Below are 17,820 nucleotides of genomic sequence, written 5' to 3'. Positions count from 1 at the left end.
TACTTGTTAAATCTGTTGTACTTTTATAACTATTTATGTGAAGAGAAGAAAGTTATATCCTTTCTACTACAGTCTTTTCTGGGATGAGAAATAAGGCTTCAGCTTCTTGATTCAACTGCTTTTACTAACTAGATGAGTTTCTAGGGAGGCAAGAAAATGCTCACCATGCTCCCATGCTCACCAAGCTTCACTTAAAAAAGGCTGAGGCCGAAGTCCCAAAAGTCTGTGTAATTTGAACATAAACCAGGTGAACTTAGCTCAGTGCCATTACCACTCAAAAACATCCAGTCGGGGTTTGATGGGAAATTTCCTCAGGAACCCAGAAAAATTTCACACCATAGCTGAGAAATTTTGGGTTTTTTTCCAGACAGACATTTTCAAATGAAAAATTATTTTGCTATGATATTCTTAGTAAGTTCTGTTTCAATTCCATTTTTTGCTCTTTGCCAGTGGGCTTTCTTTCTTTATTCTCTCTAAATTGACTAGAAAGGACAGGATCAAGCTGGCTGTACTTTGTGTCCCATCTTGCTCTTTGCTTACAGGCTGCTGAGTATTGACCACATACGTAAAGTGGCAGTCCTTGTGCTGAAGAGTCTGGCATGGTCACAGCAATAAACATCACTACAATGGTCTGACAGCTTTCAGGGATTTGCCATACCCCACCAGTTGAAAATTGAACCTACAGGTCTGAAAAATCACTCATCACTGTCAGATTTGATGGCAGTACTGGGTCACTCTCCAATTTCGTAGTAGCAGAAAGTAGCGTGAATTTACCACCTGGTTTTTTAGTAAAATGAACTACTTTTTATATTTTTCTAGTGCATTGAGAGGAAAATAAAATGCGGTGCATGTTCGCTCAGCATCCATCAGTTGTGCCTGTCTGAGTCACTTGACAAAATATCTTCTCTGATCTTATACACAATTTTTAGTTACATCAATAGCAAGAAAATTTTAAGGAAAATAATAATAATGCAGGAGGGCAGTGAGAGACTTTCAAGTCTCTCTTGAGAGACTGTCTTGACAGGAGGAATTTGATGCCTCTGGGAAAACAATTCATTTACACTAACTCTAGTCAACTGTAATGACAAGCATTAAAACAGGCTCTGAGATGTTGTATTTGTTTTCTTTACCACTATCTTTTAGTTCCTACTGAGTTTTCCTTATTCTTATGGTGTGGCAAGAGCCACAAATTCTGCTGGTGAACATAACTTGTTATTAAACCCTGTATCGGTTATTTGCTATTACTAGGACAGACTACAGTGCCAAACTTTTCTAATACAGCCTGGATCAAACCTATTAATTCTACAGATGTTTTTAGAGAACTTAGAGCCTTCTTGTCCAAGTTGGGTTTGATGCCACCCAGAGCAGAGCCTCATCCACAGCCTGGTGCTCCTGGGGGACTCCACTGAAGACTTGGTGTCAGGCTAAGTATGTCCACAAAAAGAGAGTGTTTGAACTGAACAGTTCCATGTAATGAGTGTTTGCTAGCAATTTTTAGGGGCTGGTTACCTGCTTTAACACCTGTGCCCACCGTCCAACCCATTTTTTTGAGCATTTCCACTCTAGGTAAGCTAGGAAGAACCCAATCAGCTATTTTCCAATGAAGACTTTGGTATTTGAAGGCCAAAGGCTTCTCTAGACAGAAGTGTGCCTAAGAGCTAGACACTGCAATGTCATCAGGCTTTGGAGAAATCGGGCTTTAAAACAAAATTATTCAAAGCACTTGCATATGAACTTACATGTAAAATATTACTACTAGAAAATCTCTACAACAGAACACTCTTGACTTTAGATTTTCAGTCATTCAGAAAATCTAAAAGTTAGGACAGTTCTCTTGTGTTTGTTCATTTCCAAAGTAATTTTGTTTCCAAATTTGCAGTCTCTCCTCTGCCCCACCCTTACAACTTCCCCTCAATTCTTTCCATGAGCATCCTGCCCACTACCTGCACTCCCTGCTCTTACCTGCTGCTTTGCCTTGGTTTTCCCCACTTCTTTGGCCAGACCTCAACACCAAGTTTCATCCTAGAGTTGGTTTGTGCAGATCATTGTCTGTTCCTGTCTCTTCCCCAAAATTCTCTTTTCTCCACACTCTCTCTCTAGAAGAGAGAGATACTCTACTCTGAATCCCTGTATTCAGTTGCACCAACAGTCATAAGACAGCTTAAAATAAGCAAAAAATAATGACTGCCTCCAATTTTAATGCTACAGGAAGCATTTAATTCACAAAGGAAAGCAATATATTGAAGGTCTGAAACCACTGAAAAGAGAAACACCATCATTTTAGTGATCTTTGTTGTTTGCCTAAGATGTGTCCTTCACGGACTTGACTGGCCACAAAAGGATTCAACACAAATTAATAACTGCTAAACTGCTTCTGATCTGCAGATCATATTGTCCTGCTGACAGATCATGCATGGTGAAGTAGAAGAGCTGATACAGGATAGTGAAACCAGCAATGAACCTGAGAAAATTGAGAAGGTGCAGCTGGAATATAAATGGACAAAAAGCAGCCTCTAAAAAAAGGAAAGGCAAAAGTAAAGGAAAGAAAACAAATATGGGAATGGACAAAAGCTAAGCAAACACAGTATACTTCCTCTAAAATGTGTGCATGAACTTTTTAACATGTGGTTATAATCAGATTAGCAAGAACATGAAAAAGAATAATGTCAGTATAAATTAGCAAGAGTACTAAAATGAATGTTTGATCTTTGATAGGTTATATTCTCATTCAGAGGTATTTAAACCCTGATTAAATGGAACCCTGAAACATCCATGGAGAGTCAGGTTGAATCATCCTTCAGGAGACAAGCACTACATGTTTTCATTACATTTCAATTATGTAGCCTGTCCAGATCTTAAGGATTTACACTGGGTTTTTACTCGTGTATTTCCTTACAGTGGACATAGATATAATGATGGAGTTAGTGCAGCAGACAAATGTTGACAAAAAGAGGCTGCAAAATTTGAAGCAATCCCTTCATTTGCTTACCCGTGGATACGAACCCAGGCTATTTTCTTTCTTAATTTATAACAAAGATGCTGATTTCTGAAAGCTGTGTTTTAGGAATGTTGATTAAATCTCCTACAAATGAAAACTGTTGTTTAAATCTCTTACATGTGTTTACCAGAGTACTTGCATCAATGCAACACAGTAGCTTACATCTGATTCTGAATGTGTAATTTGTCCAGGCCAAAAAAAGTTTTTTCAGAAAGTTTGGAGCTTTCTTAATGAAATGTAGAAAATGCTTAGAGAAGTGGAGGGTAATCTGGTGAAAAGACAGATGAAATCAAGATACTAAGGGAAAGATTGATCACAAAGCAGAATTGCAGAGAAGGAAGATGAAACACTAGGAGCAGATAAGTTTATCTAGTGAATGTATAGAGGAAGAAAGCAGAGAAGATAACAGATCTAGAGACTAAGACAAGGGGATGGTAGCTGAAGAGGAAGGTTGAGAGATGATTTTTTGTTTCAGGCATTCACTGTGTTCTTCTAATACCAGCAAGGCAATGGTGCAAAAGCAGTTACTGCAGCAGGCAGGAAAAGAAACAAGACACCCCGTTAGTTTTGCAATTAAAACAGCAAACTAGTACCCTGCAATTTTGCTTACTGGTTTTGTTTGAAACTTCAGTTTTCTTGGGCAAAGCAATCACTACTCTCTTCAGTTTCCTATTTATAAACTAGGGTGATAGTATTTCTCTTCTGTCATCTTCCTAACTTGGTTGCCTGAGTTACGACAGGACCCCTAGCTCAATCTGTTCCTGCCTAGAGGCTGCAGAAATAGCCTGCTTCCAGCTGGGACCTACGCTGGGGTTTTGCACTAACCACGGGTAAGTAAGGCAGAGAGGAAAGAAAAGTAAAAGAAACTGACAAAAGTTTTGATATCAAGAACTGAAAGGGACTGCTAAAAATACATATTTGGGTCCTTTTATTTTCTTTCTGATCCTATCAAATATCCTCAAGGCACATTTCGGCTAATTTTTAATTTATTCCCTTGAATCTTACTTTTACTTCAAAAGAAAGTGGTTATTCTCATACAAGAGCTTGGGCATTCTGAAAAACACCAGCTCTCATCAGCCTTTTGATAAAATCATAAGAGCTGAAAACATTGAGAGTTCCTTTTGTTTTAGTAACCTTTCTTGAATATTTACTTCTCATTTGAATATTTGTCATCAATAAAAATTAAAACCTTGTGTTTGTGAGGAGTGTGAGCAGCATATTTGGGATTAAAATGAGTGGCATCCCTCAAAAATGAGGGCTTTTGAAGGGGTTATCTTTCTTAAAGCGGTGCTCTTTCTGCAAGAGTATTCTGAGTCCACTATGCTACACAACCAAGAAAACAAAGGAGAGAAATTCTGTAAATGAGAAGCAGAACTGGGAAAAAGATTCTATTTTGTCCATCTGCACTAGCAGTTGTATAACTTTAACTATTAACAACACTAAGAAAATGTTTGAGTTTCTAATATAATTAATTAACAATTCTTTTAAGCAGTGGTTTAAATTATAGTTCTCGTTAATTTGATTTTCATTATTTGCTATTTGCCTGTGCAAATAAGGGGCTGTTTTCAGAAACAGTTTGCTGAGAAGTCTGCAAGCAGATGCAGGATTGGAATATATCACACATGTGACAATATAAACCACAGAAAAATATGGATAAATAGCAAAGACCAATGTACCCTCTACAGCATTAAAGTTACAGAATGCCTACAGATGAGGAACAGCTAATATAGGAGAAAATGGTTCATAATTTGGAAAAAATATCTATGTTAATAATTTGCAGGTGAAATGTATGGACTTTGCAAAGGTTCCATATTAAAACAAGCTACTCTCCTGGATGTTTTTTTTCCTTTTTAATATGGAGATAACTGTAGGGGGATAGCAAATAAGTAAATAAAGGTAGTATAGAAAGTAATCTTACTCCCTAAAGAGTTGCAGCTGAGCCAATTATTAAGGCTTAGGAGCAGGCCTGACTGTATCAGGCCACACCTGTAGCCAATAAGCAGAGTGTTATAAAAGAGTGGATTGGTTGGCTGAGGGGAACTGGAGTCAGTGGCTGCTGTGAGGACAAGGAAGAGTCAGTGCCTGGAGGAGCTGCCTGTGAGAAACATCAAGGAGGTATGAAACTAGCAATGTGGAACCCTTGCAATATAATGACAACAGATAACCACAGGCATTTATTAAAATTTGTAGTCTTCCATTCAAAAATATTTCCTGTTGGATTTCAATATGGCCTAAGTTTCTTTCTACATAAGCCATTAATTAAGCACCTGGAACAGAAATGTTCTCAGTGGCAAGGCCGAGGCATCACATGCTCAAAGGGATGAGAAGTTGTCAAATGGGTCTCTCCAAGCCATTTTAGAGAACAGAAGGACATTATGCCTAGACACCAAACCACAAACAAATCTTAACAATGGGTAAATTGTGGTAAGGAACAAGGCATCCATATTTTATCATGTTGTCTTGTGCTGTTTGTGGTGTTATTTAAAACAAAGAGTACTTGTGGGTTAAACTGCTCGAATTCTCCGTGCAATTACGCTTGGACTCTGCCTGGAAAATGTAAGTCCTGGGGATACTCGCTGTGTTAGGAGCACGGTAATGATTGCACCTGATGTGGTCTGTGGGGATGTTGTACCTGTGGGAGCTGCGGAGGGCACAGCTGGAGCAGCGGCACCAGGAAGGGTGAGCAGTGTTATAAATAAGAAGCTTGACTAGGCCAATATTCAAGCAGTGCTATGACATGTATCTAGCCTTCTAGAGCAGAGAGGGTCAGAGTCTGGCTGGCTGAGGTTAAGGCCGACACCTCGCTGCATAACCTGCCAGCACCCCTCGGTGTCGTAAGGCCTCGGGCTGTGCTGGATGCAGACTGGAATCGCTGCTAAATGACGAGAAGGAAGGAGCTGGACACTTGCTGGGGGGCTAAACTTGGTTTATTGAGAAGCCCACGATGTCCCAGCAAATGACCCAGAACAAAGGGTGCTTAGGGTTTATAAAGGGAAGGAGTGGACCCGGGAGGGGTTTACAGAAGACCAATAGGGGGAGAAGAGGGGATGAGCTTAACACAAATGACATAGTGGAGAGCCCAATAGGTACCAGGTGTGGGAGGGGCCCCGGGACCACAGCCAACCACAACCCCCAAAGAGGAGAAGCTTCTGGAATGCTAGGTGGAGTGGGGGGGGTGATTGACTTGGCCCAGGGGGCAGAAAAAGCATACATATAAGGGAAAAAGGGGAGGAGGAATTATATAACCTAACAGATTGACAATAGAACTGGCAGGGCTGTGGCGGGAAAACTGAGGAGGGCAGAACCATTTTACACAAAATGGGCGGGAGCAGATACATAAAATGGGGGAGGAATTAAATGAACTTAATGAACACACTACAACAAAGCAGCAATCAATTTATTATTTAATATGGTAAAGTATGAGCAATACAGCGCTGGGTACAGTGGGGGAAGTTTTCCCTCCAACTGCACACCGATAATTGATGGTTACAGGTTTATAGGGGTACCCATCAGTTTTTTTCAGCAGTTTCTATTTCCAGTATTTTACTCATAAGCAATTTTTATTCCAAATTATTACATCACAATTCCATACACTATTGTGATTTTAATTTCTCAGAATGTATCTAAAAGGAGTATCCCCAGATGGTGACGGTCCAGTTTCCGAAAGAAGAAAGACGAATCCCATCTGGTGGGGTCCAGCTCCCCAGATGTGTGTCCACCTTTCAATTGCAGAGACTATAAATCTCATAACAGTGATGTCCAGCTTCCCTTTGGTCGAAATCATAAATCCTTAAGGTGATGTTCATCTTCCTTTCTCAAGCTGTTTTTCTCTGCTTCAATAAGGGGTGAGATAAGCACATTTCCTTTATATATATTCCAAAGCTATAGTTTCAAGGATACAAGTAATATTCTAAAATTATACTTCAAAAGGTTATTATTGCAGAGCTTTTTATGGATTAAATGCAAGCAAAAAGCAACATCTTTAACACCTTAATTCCAATGCTCCTAAATCAACTAGGGTTAATTGCAAACAAACGATAGGTTCAAAGGCCTTTTTCCATGCTTTATTTTCCTCAGTTATTATTAGAATTCACAGCTCTCCCATTGTCGCGGCCCACACATTTCGCATTCACAAATACACACGTCGCCTGTTTGTACCTGACACGAAACACAGCTTTGCATCTCCCAGCAGCGCTGTGTGCGCGCCGTGCTTGGGTTCCGGTGATGGAGGAGCGTCTGTGGTAACCGGGAAATAAAGGAGCCAGATCAAGTCCTGGGTCATGAGGTTATTTACACCTCCGTGAACTGAGCAACAGCAGAGATCTGTGCCCAAAGTGGGCAGTGTTCTACTATCATGTTTTGAAAAAGCGGTTCCCTTGTCCTCCCGCTGTGGCTTACAATACACACCCAACACAGGTGCTTACATAATTCTGTTACACACATCTAATACTAAAACCTCCCTGCTGCCGCTTCCCTCATGGACCAGTTCTCACAGAAGGCTGGCTGTCCAGGGCCTGGGATGGCAGCAGTGCCGAGCTGTCATGCAGGAGGCGCACGTAAGGAGAGGAGGACCCTTCTGTGGGACAGCACCCCAGACGCTCCCGCAGAGCCCTCGGCAGGTGCCGCTCGGGCCCCGCCGCTCTGCCCCGCGGCCCGGCCCCGCCGGCAGCTCGGCCGTGCGGCCCCGGCGGCGCTCGGGGGGCAGGGCGGGCCGGCAGAGGTGGCCGCAGTCCCCGCCTCTCCCGCGGCTTGCTCGGCGAAGGCCGGGCCGGGAGGAGCCGCTCACCGGCGCCGCGGCCCGCCGGAGCCATGGGCTCCCACCGCAGCGAGAGCGACTGGCAGGGGCTGCTGAGCGAGGTGAGGCGGCGGGGGGGCCGCGGGCCGGGGCGCCGGGCAGCGAGGAGGAGCGGCGGGCGGGCCCGGCCGCTCCCCGCGCCTCGAGGAAGTGCCGGGGCCAGGGGCACAGCCGCCGGCAGGGGACCCGGCCCTTGGGCGGCTGCGGCAGCGGGCGGGGGACGCCGAGCTGTGCCGGGCACGGCTGCGCCCTGTGGCCACGTCTGGCGCCGGCCCTGCCCTGCTCGGGCTGCCGCCGCGGCCCGGCGCTGCTGCGGAGCGCTGCAGGAAGGGCCTGTGAGCCGCTCCGTGTGTTAACCTGCTGGGGCTGCGGAGAGCGGCTTCAGGGCGCTGCTGCTGCGGCTGTGGCTGGTTTGGAAGCGCCGAGGATTCCCTGAGCTGCGGGGGCGGCCGAGGCCTCGGGCCCGGAGGAGCAGCCCAGCCCAGCCCAGCTGCGGCACCGGCCTGGGTGACCGGGCTGCCCCTGTGCCTTGTGTGCTTGCTTCACTTCAATCACATATGAAGGGGTTGTGAGACCCATGGTGACATTTATACTCTGGGAGAAAAGAATGTAATAGCACCGTGTCCATGAGCCTCAACAGGTGGAGGATTTTCCAGTTACATGAACAGAAACTTTATTGTCCACTGCATCCCCATTAAAACATCCACAGCTTTTTTAGGTACATATTTTCACATAGGGTAAGTTAGCAAACTCAAAGCAACTTGAGGTCAGTATAACTTAAAGGAGTATTATTGAAGACAAATCTGTTTATTAGCCAAATTCATGAAGCAGGCTGGCATGCTGATTTTTACATTGCATTACTGCAAAAACAGTAATTTTGTACTTACAGCTAGCAGATGAAACTTCTGTGCAAATGGCATTGGCCTGAGTAAACCTGACTGAGTCTACTGTCCTACAGGATGATGCACACAGGTGAATTCCCTTGTTTTCAGGAGAGCTTTGCCTCCATTATGTTAACTGAGTGTAAGGCCTAAAGCCCTGACCTGTCAAAAAGATAAATATTTGAGTTTAGGGTGTTGAACCTGTCACTGCTCTTGGTGCTTTCAGTGGGAGTTTGTATGGACCCAGATCTGTGCAAGCACAGTACATCCAGAAATGGAGACTGTCTGTGAATACAGGACTTCCAAGAACACAAAATGATCCAGGAGAAAGTGAAAAGTGCACTTTTAGTAGTATTCTGGTTGTGCAGTGTTGAATCTGACATCTCATTTATCAAATGGAGTTTTATTTGGGATGGGGGTGATTTCAGATGGGAGGCAAATCACGAGGTGTGTTCAGAGAAAATGTTGCTGTTTCCTGCTTTAAAATGTCATTTAGAATTACTTTGGAACTTTTTTACTTTTTATGTAGTTAAACCTAAAAACTCTATCGTAGAATTGAACACCTACTTCAATTTAGGGGCTTCTTGATTTTAGTAAAGTTTAATGACTCTGCTAAGCTGCATTTTTGTAGATACTTAAACATACATATAATTTCTTTTTTTCAGGAAAATTTAGAGGCATGGTGACTTATATTCCACCTTTCCTATCTTTCTCTCTGTTTCCACAGCAGGCTTACAGCCTGTTGTTCTGGGTGATGTCAAGATTTTCTTCTTTTGCCTTCCTTTTTCTTTGGTTGTTGTAATTCACTCCATGTGTTTTACCCATTAACTCCAAATCCTAATGGGTCTGTAAGAAAGTGGCTCTGACTTCTGAAGTAACTTGTGATAAGTTTTTGAATTTACCATATCCCCCAGTGGTACAGATTTTCTCAAGGCTTCCTAGCTTCAGTGTCTGCTGGGTAATTTTTTCCCCCTGAGCATTTCATAAAAATCTTGAAATGCTTACAAAGTACAAGGTAACACAGGCAAGAAAAGACATGGTAGCTCTAAACAAACACTCTCCCGTTGCAGGTGGTAGACATTTAAAACATAAGATGGGGTTAAAAATCTTGGTGTAAAAGACCAGAAGCTGATGGATTCAGACCTGTGGTCACATACAAATGTTTTCATTTGCATAAGCTAAATCTTCCAGATTTGAAAGGTAGGAATAATTGGAATACTTGTCAAAGTAACTGTAACTTTTAAAACTGTGGTGCTACAGGTGTTAAGAAAAGTGGTAAGGATGCATGTTTGGTCCTCATGCACAAACACTTGTACACACAGCATTAATTTTTGTAGGCTGCCTTTTCATTTTTCATTAGAAAAGAAAATAAGAAAATTTTTTGTCTTAGTCTTTTTCTGTATTTACCCTTCTTTTTCCTTTTGACTATAGTTCCATTTCAGTGCCTTTTGCTCTGTACCTTTTCACATATATTTTTCTAGTTTTATTATGCTCACCACTAACTTCTTGCTTGTTCTTTTGCCTCCATATTTATGTATTTTTCCACTTAATTTACAGCCACATGTATTTCAGGCCTAGTGTGCACCTGGTACCCTGAACAATCTTTGCACCACGTGTACCTTGAGCATTCTTTAATGAATAGGATGACGTGGGTAGGAATACTGGGACAAAGCCAACTTAGCAAACACTGAAGGAGCATAAAAGAGTCATTCTTTCCATTGGTAATCTCACAAACTGGATGCAGAAGAACTCACTTCAGGAGCCAGAATCCACATTTTACCTGTTCTCTAGCTTATTTCATGTATTGGTGATGGATGTATGGATATATATATATATATATATATATATATGGAGATATATATATATATATATGGATATATATGGATATATATATATATATATATATATATATATATATATATATATATATATATATATATATATATATATATAAAATATATGAAATATTAATTACTCTGTTGAGTTACCATATGATTTTTCTGCTTGGGCTCTTGGTTTTTATCTAACATTTTTGTCACTCAGTGACCCACGTTTAGAGTATTTAAAAGCTGGTGTAAAGTTGTAGGGTGAAGACTTGATCAATAACTGCTGATTTGATGCAAGAGACTGAGCTGTAGCAGGAACTTTCCTGCTGGTGGCCCAAGTCCTCCATAAACCAGATCTTCATAAATATCAAGTTACTATCCCAAGAGTACATTCCATTCCTCATCCCCATCCCTGGAGTTGTTCAAGGCCAGTTTGGATGGGATTCTGAGCAACCTGGACTATTTGGAGGTGTCCCTGCCCATGGCAGCAGACAGCTCTAGAATTAAATCCAATGTCAAAATGCTTCTCTTTCATTGTCACCTGCCACACATTAGAATGTTTAGTGTATGCTGCTTACAGCTACTCATATGTGACTGTGCCTCCTACAGCTAGTTTGCAGAGATGTACTTTGTGTTTAATTTTTCATTCACAAGAGGCTGTTGCTTGGTTATTGACTGTGCATGGTCTTCAGCAGCGCAGAGGGAGGTGATATGCTTCTCTCTTGAGCTCCCTTGCCTAGTAATTTTGGATTTACCAAACTGTTGAGCAGATACCTAGCCTGCTTGTAATTGGCAGAGCACACCTTTCCCATTGGTTCCACAATTTTTTATGTGGGCAAGAGAGAAGAGGAAGGAAAACTCATGAGATTTTCATGTTTGTATTCTCTCAGTAACATTCTGTGATGTTTCCTTCTCAAACAAAGCATGAAATGTAATTTGCCAAACCTCTATGAGGTTTTGGTGCCACTAGTTTAACAGCTTTACTTAACGTGCACAAACACAGGGGCTGTAGGGAAGAACAAAGGGGAGCAGATACTCTAAGGTCTCTGCTTGGTTGGGTTGGCATTGTAATGCCTTTGACATTTGGAAAATGAAATGAAAATACTAAAAGAGCTTGCATTGTGATTTACTGTGCTCCAGAATTCTCTAGAGCTGTGGGAGGTGCTGTGAAGATCTACATGCTGGACTTTTGGGCAGCAAAACAAGTGTTTGCTTTTCATGTGTCCATGTTTCAGGTTGGTTTAAGAGACCTGCAGGGACGTTGTGAAACTAACAGAGAAATTAATAATGTTTGATGCACAGCATACAAAACTTCTGAGGGCTGGGCCACATCACACAGTAGTGTTAACTGCTAAATTGTGGTATTCCTGAATGGCTGGTGAAGATGGTGTGGGGCAGCATTGCCATCAAGACAAGACATGGTGTTCTGAGGAGCTGCTTGTATCACTTGTGTCATCAGGAAACGATACCAGCCTGCTTTGTGTTTCAGCAGCCGGGAGGCAGCCAGGCAAGCTAGAGCTGGGCAGCAGGAAAAGCAGAGTTGATACGATGGGATAAAACCAAGGTCACTGCATTATTTCAGGTTTTATCAGAGATAAATCGCATCAGGAAGTGAATGGCAATCAAATGGCCAGTAATTTCTCTAGGTCTGAGTGCTTGCCTCTTTCAGATAAGTTAACAGTTTAATCTGAAGTCAAGGGGAACAGCATACAGAAACACAGTCAGCAAACATCCCAAACAGTGAGATTGTAGTGCATTTTGGGACCCTTCGGTTTCTACAACAGAATTGTCTCCAAGACTACAGTCAGGAGAAATTTGATAAAACTTAGGGCAGTTTGGTAGCAGTTGGATCTCTTGTTAAAGGTGGTGAGTAGACTTTCTCAGAGAGCATGGTAGATTGTAGGTTTCAAGGCCCAATGTAATGTAGTAGCCTTGAGGACCCAAGGCCCTCAAGTGTCAAGAGAAGACAGAACATGATCCACAGTGATTCCAAAGCATAGGCTGGAGATAGTATCTCTGCTTCTACTCTCAGAAAATTAGATGTTTTCCATGACATTAATTGTCATTAAATACCAAAATATAGGCCAGTAATTTGTACAAATTTTTTTTTTAAAGTCTGATAGAAATTCAATGTGTTTGTTGGTTTAAAAAAAGAAAGTCTAAAACCTTGACCGTGTCCCAGCTTCATCAGATTATTAGACCATGTCTACAGCGTCATTAATGAGATCTACCCAGATTTGTGACTAAAAATAGCCATGGACAAATAGTAAGTGTTCGATGTAGAGGGTCACCTTGCAGCAGTTACACTCTGCTGTAATGTCAGTCTCTTTTTACTCAATTTCACTAAAGTAGTCATCTGGCTGTAAAGCAGTTCAGGCAGCAATGCAGGATGTCATATATATCCCTTTAATTATTATGTTCTTCCTTGTAGCAATTATAATTTACTTTATTGCAGATAACAGCACATTGGTAGATAAAAGCCACTAGACAGATATGAAAAGTTGTACATTGTAACTTTTAGATTGAATGTATAGTAGCTGGTTCTCATTTAACTTGGTTTTTTGAATTCATAGATTATTTTCTACCAATAATTAAAAAGAAACAAAATACAGTAAGAATATTTCATAGTAAGTATGGTGCATAACAGAATTCACTTGTTTGTCTCACTGATAACACCTGAGATGTGGGCGTTCCTTCAGTTGCAGGGGAAGAAGTCTCTGCATGAGTAAATGCCAAAAGCCTCTACTGAATACTTTTTTCAGACTTTTTGAGAAAATTTGCCTTATTGCTTTCATTGCTCCAAAACAACTTGTCACTCTCCTGTGTTCTTTTTGACAGCATACCAATTTTGTTGTATTTATTTGTCTCTATAAGGGAAACTGCTGATGGGACTCAGTTATTTCCCTGACTAGAACCATTTCTGGTATACAGCTGTTAGGTCATTTTATGGCCATTATTGCTACACTGCTTTTTAACATTCAGAAAGAAATATATTGAATAACCTCTTTGACGTCCGCCTTTGTGAAATTTGGTTTTCCTTCAGTAATGGTAATGGCAACTGCAAACATAGCCCTGTTGAATAATCAGATTCTACAGAAATGCTCTGGCTTTATTGTTTCTTGTACCATAAGCCCGTGGAAGCAAATTATTATGTTATAACTGATTTTATTCTATTCATTTGAGAAAGTCCATATGTGTAAAAGGCAAAAATTACTTCAAAAAATATTTTCTGTGGTCATTTTTGTTGTAAATTCCAAACAGTACATTGAGGAGAGATGCCAACATCATCAGTATGTAGTTCATCTAGTTAAAACAGATTTTAAACAAGGAGGCCATCTTTATTCCTTTTCATTCAGACCCTGAACATTGCTGTCCCCACAATCTGTTTATGATTCATTATCCTCAGGCTAACAGGTAATGGAGAATTCCCCAGCCCCTGCCAGTGCTGCTGTAAAAGGTGAAGCCTTCTCATGTACTCAGAGTGTGTCTTTGGTAGAGGGCTGTGACTCATGGCACAAGCAAGATTTGTTTGCTGCTAGGTCTGTATTTCCTGCTGGGTGAGCGCTGGGTTTTACAGTGTAATCCACATGCTCTGGTTCACTCCTGGCTCTCAGGCACGGTTTCATCCAGCAGCACTTGAGGCAAGGCTTGCAGGCACCTGCAGGGCTGGGGGTGTGTAAGGCATGTTTGGCTTCTTTCCACTCGCAGTGTGTGCGTGGATTAGGGTGCTCCACTCCACACAGGTGTTGGCTGGATGGGCCAGTTTCATTCTTCATGGAATTCTTCCTGGTAAAGGAACAGGACAGGCTAGTTGGTTCAGGGATTTGGCTGTTGGGTTGGGGTTTTTTTAAGTGATTGTGAGGTTTGCTTTTACTCATTTTTGTTTGCAACTACTCTATCAGATTGTTAATATTTAAAAACAATTTAGCAAAGGCTTGCTTTAGAACTACTTAGACGGGATGAAAAGGGAAATAAAGAAGAGAGACTGACAAATATTTCACTGTAAGGGAAGGCATTACTTTATCAAGTTTGAAGCAGTTTACTATAATCACTTACTGACAATATTAAAGTTTAGCTTCTCATACCTTTCAGTCCTTTATCAGGGGATTTGACATTTGTGTAAGGTATCAGTAAGGACATAAGTACATAGGTACACTTGCCTTTGTTGATGCCAAGGCGTCATAATCCAGAAAATTTATGGCAGGATTTCAACTTCAGTATTGCCAGAAATAAAATTAATCCAAGGTGGAAGTGTCCTTTTTGAGAGTTCAAATCCTTCTTGGAATTGCTTTTCTCATTTCCTTCCCACTTTTTTGCAACTAAGCATTTACCATTTTTGGAAAAGGTTGTCTGTACTAGTATACCCAACTCACTTTTTCCTTTCTCATTGACGTGAAATTGAGGTTAATAAGTTAATTCCAAGCAAGGAATACATACAATACATACAAAGAATGATTTTTGTCCCAAAGAGCAGCACTGACTTGAACAGTATGGAAGTGCTGATGTTGTTGCTTTGTGCAAGAGCCCATAATGACAAAGTATTCTTGTCAGAGGATATAATGAATCTGTAAATTGTTTTCATGACTGCTATGGTATTTGGTCTCTTGCAGACCACATTCAGAAAGTAGAGCCAGGTCATATGTCAGTATCATCAGAAATGGAAATAGACACTTTGGCATGGGCAGTGACAAGTGATGGGTAATAAGAATCTGCTGATCAAACATCATGTTAAGTGAAAAAAGCTACCTGAAAGTTCTGACAGGTAACATTGAGGATGACATACATGTTACTCTTCCTTTCAATGTGGAAAGGCAATGAGGCAGATCAGACTAATGCAGAACAGCTAAGATTTGTGTATTCTGCTTTGCTTAGTACATGACCCCTTCACATGAGAAGTGATGCCTGCAGGGGAAGGCTCATCTCTGCCTTCCCTCCCCTTTTAGGTGTTCTTGCATTCCTGCATTATTTTCCATTTTTTTTGCCTCAAATGAACATGTGCCTGTAGTGTCACAGCATAATTAAGTTTCTTTACGTGTGGTGTTAGGGCACCTCACTGTAATTGTTTCATAGTCAAGGCAAATTTTGGTTCTCATTCCTGCAGCCCCTTCTGCTATAACATAGCTCCATTTCAGTGTCCAGCTGGAAGGCTGAGTACACTGCTGGTAGTAGGGAGAAGGATGGCAGTGGAAAGTGAAGCAGGAATGAGTGGTTGCTGCCTGGGGGCTGGATATTGTGAACACATGTAGAAAAGGGATTTTGCAAATGCTTCTTCCTTCTAGCAGCCTTGTTAGGGCTGCTGGGCAAATTGCAAGGTTCCTCATGCTATTGCATATAAGGAAAAGAATGAGAAACTCAAATTGATAAATATTTCTAGTGGTCAGGTGAACATATAGCCTTACAGATGGATTTCAAGCTTTCTGTCTGAGATATCTTCCCCATGATTGTCATTTATAAGTCAAGACAACTTGTGGCAGACTTTGATCTTGTGCAATCTTCCAGCTTTTCACAGAAGAACTTGAGCCTCTTGTATTCAGTACTGGCTTGGGTAGAAATGGCTTGTTACATGTATGGGTTTTTTCTCTTCTGCAGTACCTGGTGTGCAAAAGGAAACTTGAAAGTAAGAAGGAGGCATTGCTCATCCTTTCCAAAGAGCTGGACACCTGTCAGCAAGAAAGAGACCAGTACAAACTGATGGCCAACCAGCTGCGGGAGCGACACCAGTCCCTGAAAAAGAAGTATCGGGAGCTGATTGTAGGTTGTTCTTTATGAGGACTGTATAACTGGGGGACAAAGGTGAACCTCAAAAAAAAATTGGAAAGAAGTCCATAATGGCTGCTGTAAAAATGTTTAGGCACTTGTTTGCAGTAGTCCTGCAGTTGCACAGCCCCGATGGTATTATTACTCATTTGTTCTGCAGTGATGAGGCAGTGCTTGTTATATAGGACAGAGAAACGCAGTGCATGCTCTGAGGAAATTCGTTTCAGTGATAATTCCATTTAAAAATTGACTGTGGTATTATTATTCCACAGCAACTTAATGTACCAGTATGAAAATTAATGCGACACAAATTTGTAATGAACTGCTGTTCTAGAAATGTAAACAAATCTTCAACTTTAGAAATGTTTTTTTGTTAAAGTTAGTATTGCTAGTATTAATCAGCAGTATTTTAAAAAAATTGATAACATTTTAGTTAAAATACATGTTCTACAATTAGATTTGCAGAATTAATATAGTTTCTGATTTCAGGAATAACCTGGCAAAAAAATATATCTGTTTATTTGTAGGATGGGGATCCATCGCTTCCACCTGAAAAGAGGAAACAGGTAGGAATTTATTTTCAACTGATATTATTTATCTGCTACAAAAATATATTCGTAAAAGAATAAAGATATTAATTCAGAGATCTGGTTAAAAAGCAAGCATTTCTGAATATTGAAAACCTCAGTCTTTAAATTGTGAAATTCTGCTTTTGTCTACACATTTCACTGTGAAATACCTGAACTATAGAATATATGGCTATTGCTTTTATGTTCACCTGAGACTGAAATTGGTCAGTGTACAGAGACTCGAGGTTGTTCTCCTTTCTGTTTATTCCTCCATATTGAGTCCTAAAATGGATTTGTGACTGGACTTCTCATACTTAAAAGTAAGCTGGAAATGCATTGTCTGCTTTCCATAATTGTTAATTTATTGTTGTGAGGGCTGTTTTCCCTTAAGTATTCTCCCAGGCCACTTGGCTCTATGAGTTAAAGTGGTAAAACAATGATAATTGCATTTTATTATTCCCGTGAAAAACTTTTTGCTTGCTCGCATGCATTTTTGTTCCTGGATATCTACATAGTGTGTCCCTGTTGCAGAATGTTGGTTGTCACATCTTAAAATTATCTTAATTTTTAGAGAAAAATGGCACCCAAAACTCAGTGCCTGGAGCAGGGAGATGAGGATAACCTAAAAGAACAAAATTGTTGCTGTAATTGCTAGTTTTGGAAGTCTTTTAACTATGTTTAAAACATAGTTATTGCATTCTTTTAATGGATCAGAAGTTTTACTCATAACCCTTTCCCTGAGAGTTTGCATGTAGTTCTTGCTATTTGCTTAAAATTTTACGGCTTAGGGTTTTGGTTGCTTTAAACTAAACTTCCAGAGGCAATATAATTACTCCTTCAGGCACTTAAACAAATAGCTGCCAAGAAGTCAGTGGCTCAGTGTAGAATCATTTAACTTCCTCATTATTTAGCATAATTTATTTGCAATTCTGTTATTTCAACAGAATTCTAATAAAACTTTATGACCAGATACAAGTTTGTGCATTCTGAGTGT

General features: G+C 40.8%; 1 protein-coding gene across 3 annotated transcripts in view; it reads left to right on the top strand.

Annotated features, from left to right (window-relative positions):
* The first annotated feature begins 7,738 nt into the window (after positions 1 to 7,738).
* The window catches only part of CCDC149 (coiled-coil domain containing 149), a 51,661-nt gene continuing 41,579 nt past the window's right edge, over positions 7,739 to 17,820 (top strand). For all 3 annotated transcript variants that reach the window (XM_058024304.1, XM_058024303.1, XM_058024301.1), the window contains exons 1-3: positions 7,739 to 7,855; positions 16,090 to 16,251; positions 16,785 to 16,823. In XM_058024304.1, the coding sequence (XP_057880287.1) occupies positions 7,808 to 7,855; positions 16,090 to 16,251; positions 16,785 to 16,823 (249 nt within the window). In that variant the 5' untranslated portion in view covers positions 7,739 to 7,807. The remainder of the gene's footprint in view (positions 7,856 to 16,089; positions 16,252 to 16,784; positions 16,824 to 17,820) is intronic.

The sequence above is a fragment of the Melospiza georgiana genome, chromosome 5 (genome assembly GCF_028018845.1).
Source record: "Melospiza georgiana isolate bMelGeo1 chromosome 5, bMelGeo1.pri, whole genome shotgun sequence".
In the NCBI taxonomy this organism is placed as follows: domain Eukaryota; kingdom Metazoa; phylum Chordata; class Aves; order Passeriformes; family Passerellidae; genus Melospiza; species Melospiza georgiana.
Note: the sequence above shows the minus strand (reverse complement) of the source record. Positions and strands in the feature narration are given on the sequence as shown.